We start from the raw sequence: 6,000 nt of genomic DNA on the forward strand, positions 1-6,000 counted from the left end.
CCTGGGATGCATATCAACATGTGGCACATGTCCTTGACATGCACAGAAGAGCCGCACCCCAGGACAGCAGCATGCACGACAATAGTCTCGACTCTTACTTCTTTATGGTTGCTGGGATGTAACCGAGAAATCTAATAACTGTGACAGTGGGGCCTTTCGGTTTTTCCTTGCCTTTCCAGACAGTGAAGCTGCACAGACACTAATGAAAGGTTAAATGAATAGGAATAGTTGACAAGAGGTACAATAAAGAAGGAGCTTGGTAATCCACAGACACTGAGCAGAGATCCTTGGCTCAAGCAGAGAAAGGACAGCACATCGTCGAGTCACAATATTTAAAACAGCTTGCTATACACAGAGGCTTTTGTGTCTGGGTACACGTCTGGCTTTGGACTAAAAAAAAAAAAGATACTGAAAAGGAATTTCAGCATGGGGCACTTTGGCAAATGTAAGGTCATTATAAGAGAAAAATGTTTTGTGTAGGTTGTTACATCTTTGTAATAAACACAAAAAAGCAGGGACTATCAACTCATGAACCACAAGTTCCAAGACAATACTGTACATTTTGACAACTATTAAATACTGTATCTAGAAGGCTGGCTTGATGCTATTCCCACTGGTAAGATACATACACAGTTGAGTCATTTAGGAGTTTCAAATTCTGCCTTCCTTATGGAAGAATTCCTGATACTCATCTTATTAGAGTTTTATAGTCAAGTTCTAGTCTTTATTGAACATAATTTGTTACAAATACAACCAAAACTCTCAAAGTTACCTTCCACTCATTGCAAAACTTCGCAGCAGTTACTAGCAATTTGTGAAGTACCAGGCAAACTTTTTGTAACTGCAAGCCATTGCAATTGTGAAATGGCCTCAACTAGAATTCCTAATTATTGAACCTATTATTTTTTGGTGCCCTTCTCACTATACCTCAGGGGAAGGTTGCATTCTTTAGGAAGTTTATTTTAAATTATAATAGCAAAACAATTTAAATCACCAAGAAAATAATACTCTAGAATGTCAAAGAGAAAATAGAGCAAAAAGAACAAAACTGACGTCGTTATGTACGGATATTTTTAAAGAAAAAAAGTTACGACTATAGCAAAAACTTAACAGAATGATATATCTGTAATATCATTCTTAGGCATATTGAGTTAGAATATAGGTTCTTATGCATTGAGTTAGAATATGGGTTCACAACAAATAGTAAAAGCATACTGAGAACATATTTCAAAACAAGGGAGGCTCTTTGAACAGACAAATTAAATTACAGCTGAACTCGAGTGTACTGAGGGTTCTAATAAGCAACAAATAAGGACTTTTATTGGCTAGCAACATAATGAGAGCTACTGTGCAAAAGATTTTAAGAAGGAGAAATCTGGGTAGTTTATCTCACTGGATTATATTATTTACTTAAATGATAAATATGTTTGTCTAAAGTAATGCTCCTAAAAACTAGTATATAAATATTAAAGTGCAATTACGATCAATGACTCTTTAACATAAACGTATCACAAATGTTAATGGAAAGTGGTAAAAATGAAATTAAATGACAATTATTGAATGTAATATCATTTAAATCCTATGTCTTTAACTTATTTTTTGATCCATAATAAGTCAGGTTTATAAATAGTTTAACATTTATGCTTATAATACGAAGCACTTATTTTAAAGAAAATTTTTCTCTGGAATACAGCAGTTATACGTAGAACTACTCTAAAACCATCATTTACTGAAAAGGGGTTGTCCTTCATAAACCAAAAGAAGTTAAACTCACTTCTCAGTGATTTGGTAGGAAGTTACTTTTAATAGAACTCTGAAGGTTGGCCTCCTAAAACGAGAGTAATTCCCTCAGTTGACAAAAACTACAAACAGTAGTCAAACCAAAACATTTAAAATACAGTATCTAGTTGCATTTTGTCTGATCTTTAAATCACCTGAAAGGCAAAAGCCTAGAAAGCTTAGCTGATACCTTGACTGTTCTTGTATAAAGTTCTTTTGCTTCTGTCACTGTTTTTTTTTAATAATAATAAAAAAAAATAGCACCTCCCAATCTAAACACTGAGCCAGTATTCATTACCCACTCTTTTTTTGTGCAACATTCTGATGGCCAGAGTGTTTTTTAAACCTTAAGTATATCTAATAAAATCATGAGGCTCCCTCTAGCTCTTCAGAGGGGAGTTTACTAACCAATGATACTATATAATTCCCATCCAACAGGGAAGATTTGAGGAGGCTACCTCCCATTCCATAAGAAATGTTTTCCACTCTGTTTCTTGTAAGGATATAGATGGTAAATGAGACCATCTGCTGAGTAAATCAGAAAGCGTTGCTCCTTATATATTTATCAAGTTAAGAATCTATTAACTGCTTCCAACGTAAGCTCTATGTACAAAATTCTATAGTGAAACTTTAATCTGTTTAAATCATACAATATAAATTTACCCATCCTGTCTAAAATTAATTTTAACGTCAAAAAACAAACAACAACATGTATGAACACCCACAGAAATGCAAACTTGTGGTCTGGTCTCAGTTTTAAAAATCTACATTTAAATGCAGAATCTCAAAAATTCAGACAAAAAACACTTCATGAACTGTATCTGTGGGGTTTATATAAAACAAAGAATCTGTGGGGTTTATATAAAACAAAGATGCTAATAGTATAGAAAACATTTTAATATACCATAGTATTTATACACAACACTAGTATAACGACTTTTTTATTGTTTAATCTTACCTGCAATTTAGTATTGGATATTTGGGGATCATACATTGTTTAGAAGACTATAAATAATATACTTGAAGTATGCCATCTTACAATAACCATAAAAGCCACATTGTCGACTGGCAAATCATCTCCAACAAGTGAATCTGAACAATACTAAACTGAACTCATATTCACTAAGGCCATCTTTCAAATACTTAAGGAATATTTAAAATCTTGCTGAACCCTTAACTCTAAAATTAAAAGTAAAGGAAACAACTAACTTCAAGTCATCATCTATTTTGGACTCCCTTAATATTAAGAAATATTCCCAGGAACAACAACAAAAAGAATAGCTCCCTCTACCCCCCCACCCCCACCCCTTTTTGAGCCAGTGTCCAATTTCTTCCTTTCTGAACAGCTGTATTATCCAACTTAAGTTGCTCTGCTAATTTCAGTCCCACAAGGACTAACTTGGAAGGCAAAAAAATACAAGAAAAGATCAATTTGCTGGGAAAGATCAAATGAGAAAACTGTGGGGACAGCACCAGGTCAGCGTGTGGAGAACTAAGCAGACCTGTTCTTCATTAACTGCGGCTCTCTGGGGATGTCACACACTACCTGTCCGTGGGCTTTATTGAACCGCCTAACCCGCCTCTCTGTTCCATTCTTCTGGGCCCAAGTGAATCATATCCTGCTGCTGACAAGTTAGCAGGGGACTGCGGCTGCAACATGAAAGTACTTTTCTTTCTTGTCTAAATCAGGCAGATTTTTGAAAAGACGACACAGCATTGACTCGTGACATGGCAAGATGAAACGAGAGGTCTGGGCCGGTCTTGGAGCTGTGCAGATAAAAGTAATCAAATGACACTCCTGGAATGCAAATTGGCATTCTTGACTGCAGCAATTGCACAACCATGAAACATCCCTGACAGCAAGCAAGATTAGGACAAAATGTTATGTAAAGCACTGAACTCAAGAACTCTCACTTGAAAATTCAAACTGTAACACTTACATTTTAATATAGCAATAGTCAGCTCTGCTTTTGTCTGCTTCTTTTTGTAATCGCATATCCCTATCTGACAGGTATCTTACATCTCAAATAGAAGAAAAAAAATTAGGTATTAGGAATGTACTGCCGCTATTAATACTTTCCTAATATTAATCGTAAAATATCATGCACAGTTGATTCTTATTCAAAGTCTTACATGCAAACACCACCCAACTTAATATTCTCAAGGAGAAAAAAAGTTTCAGACCTTCCTCAAAATATACTCAAAGTTCACGTTCAAGCTCGTTATTACTTCCCTCAGGTAAAGATACTCCTGTACTTTGGTAAAGTGATTAGCAATCTTGACTTTTAATACAGTGCACTCTGGGAACTAAGAACTTCATTAAGACTGAACAGTTTAAATGAAACAGCTACAAATATAATATAAAATACAGATACTCTCTAAAGGCTCACAAGGGACTGCGTGTGTGTGTGTGTTTGTGTCCAAAGAGTAAAAGTTTGTACAAGGTCTAACGACTAGGGTACATCTTCAGATCAGACACACTAAGTAACAGTGCCAGAAATAAATTCGTCTCATTTAAAGCATGTAGGCGTGTGCACAGTAACATCTGAAACTGCAGAACACAAAGCAGTGGAAGGCAAACAGGCTTAGCCACAGTTCAAAGTGATTAGTATATGGGAATAAATGTGTAGACAAACAGTTAATATAGATATGTAGACAAATAGTTAATATAGGCTAGGGTGAAGGGAAGAAAAATGAAACCTGCAACCGGCTTTTACAGTGTTCCTGTGTAAAATGCCCGTTAGAAGAAAAACTCGCAAGCTCTAAACAGATTTAATATTCTCTTTTGATGTCTCACTTAAATGCAGCTTTCAACAATTGCAAGTGTCCACGAAGTATATAAAAATAATAATAAAACAGGCCACTTTCTGCCACTTTAATCCTGGGTACACAGGATTATTTTATGATGTCTTTTGTACGTCAGTTTTACAACAGCTTGACTCTAGGGTAAATGGGAACCATCATAAATCGCACGCTGCTTTCAAAACCACTTTAATTTCTGTCAGCGTTACTGTAACCACAGTCCTGGGTTCACGCTTTTGTGTGTGTGTGTGTGCACGCGCGCCTGCATTTGACAGTAGCATCTCCTACACTCCAGTTGTGACTTTCATCACTGAAACAAGAGATGTCACATTAGGGAGAAGGGAAGAGGAAAAAAATGCCAACCCGCTATCTCACCTCTATTCTTATATGTTCCCTCTATATACGGAACACACTATGTCAGATGCCCAAGTGGGGGTAACAATAGCAACGCTGGGTGGAAGCAAACTAAAAAGAAGGGAGTGGTCAAGCCCCATTTCCAACAAATCACTTCCCCGAAAGCGGACAGAGCGGCTCATCACCAGGCGAACTAATTGCACGCTTCCTCGCTGCAGAGAAGTCTCTTCTCGTAGAGGGGCTGTGCTGGAGTCTCGCTTCGCAAAGCTAGCCCATCTCCTCCACCACTTGCACTTGGAACTTTTTTTCAACCTTAAACTCACTTCACAGGAGATTTCACCTAGGGTTTTTCAACATATATAATTTTTTATTCTGCTCCCTCCCCGGGCCCCAAATCCCACCCTCCAGTCAACGTGCAAGTAAAACAAACCGGCTCCTATAGAATTGCACTTCGAAAAGAGCCGTCTCTCTGCAGGGCTGATGTTCCTGCCCTGCGTTCTGCACCTTTCCGCAAAGCCTGCGGGAGCATTTCCTCCCATCTCCATTTACCACTGGAAGGTTCCGAATGTGAAGAAGATGGGAGGGAAAGAGTCAACGTGCCGGGCCTGGGCGGCTGCGCCCGAGCGCACCCGGCACCCACGCCCAGCCGCCGGTCCCTCACTCTGCGGCAAGTTGTAAAAGTTCCCGTAGGTCCCAGCCGCCTTCCTCTCCTCCCCGAGCTCCTGCCAGCGCTCCATTCATCCCCCGCTCCCCTGCACCTCGTCCCCCCCAGCCCGTCCCCAACTCCCTGGAACCTCCCTAGCCAGCCGCTCACCTTCGCGTGGAAGCCGGGAGCGCGGCCGACCTTGAGGATCCCCCTCACACGCGCACCCTCCCACCTGGAGCTCGCCTCGGAAACTTGGGGCCAAGTTTAGGGGAGGACACTGAGAGCGCAGCGGGGATCAGGTCGGACCGGGGTACTGGTCCCCAGCCCGCCCTCCTCAGGGCCCCCTTGCCCCTCGCGCCGCGGGCCGGAGGGCGGACACGGCCCCCGGGCGGCCCCGGTGGCGCTCGGGCGCGGGGGTC

General features: G+C 40.1%; 1 protein-coding gene across 1 annotated transcript in view; it reads right to left on the reverse strand.

Annotated features, from left to right (window-relative positions):
- BNC2 (basonuclin 2) overlaps positions 1 to 3,069 on the reverse strand; it is a 449,350-nt gene extending 446,281 nt beyond the window's left edge. Inside the window, exon 1 of the mRNA XM_010355023.2 lies at positions 2,738 to 3,069. Coding sequence (XP_010353325.1) covers positions 2,738 to 2,773 — 36 coding nt within the window. The 5' untranslated portion in view covers positions 2,774 to 3,069. The remainder of the gene's footprint in view (positions 1 to 2,737) is intronic.
- Between the last annotated feature and the right edge of the window lie 2,931 nt (positions 3,070 to 6,000).

Source organism: Rhinopithecus roxellana, chromosome 16 (assembly GCF_007565055.1).
Source record: "Rhinopithecus roxellana isolate Shanxi Qingling chromosome 16, ASM756505v1, whole genome shotgun sequence".
NCBI classification, from domain to species: Eukaryota; Metazoa; Chordata; class Mammalia; order Primates; family Cercopithecidae; genus Rhinopithecus; species Rhinopithecus roxellana.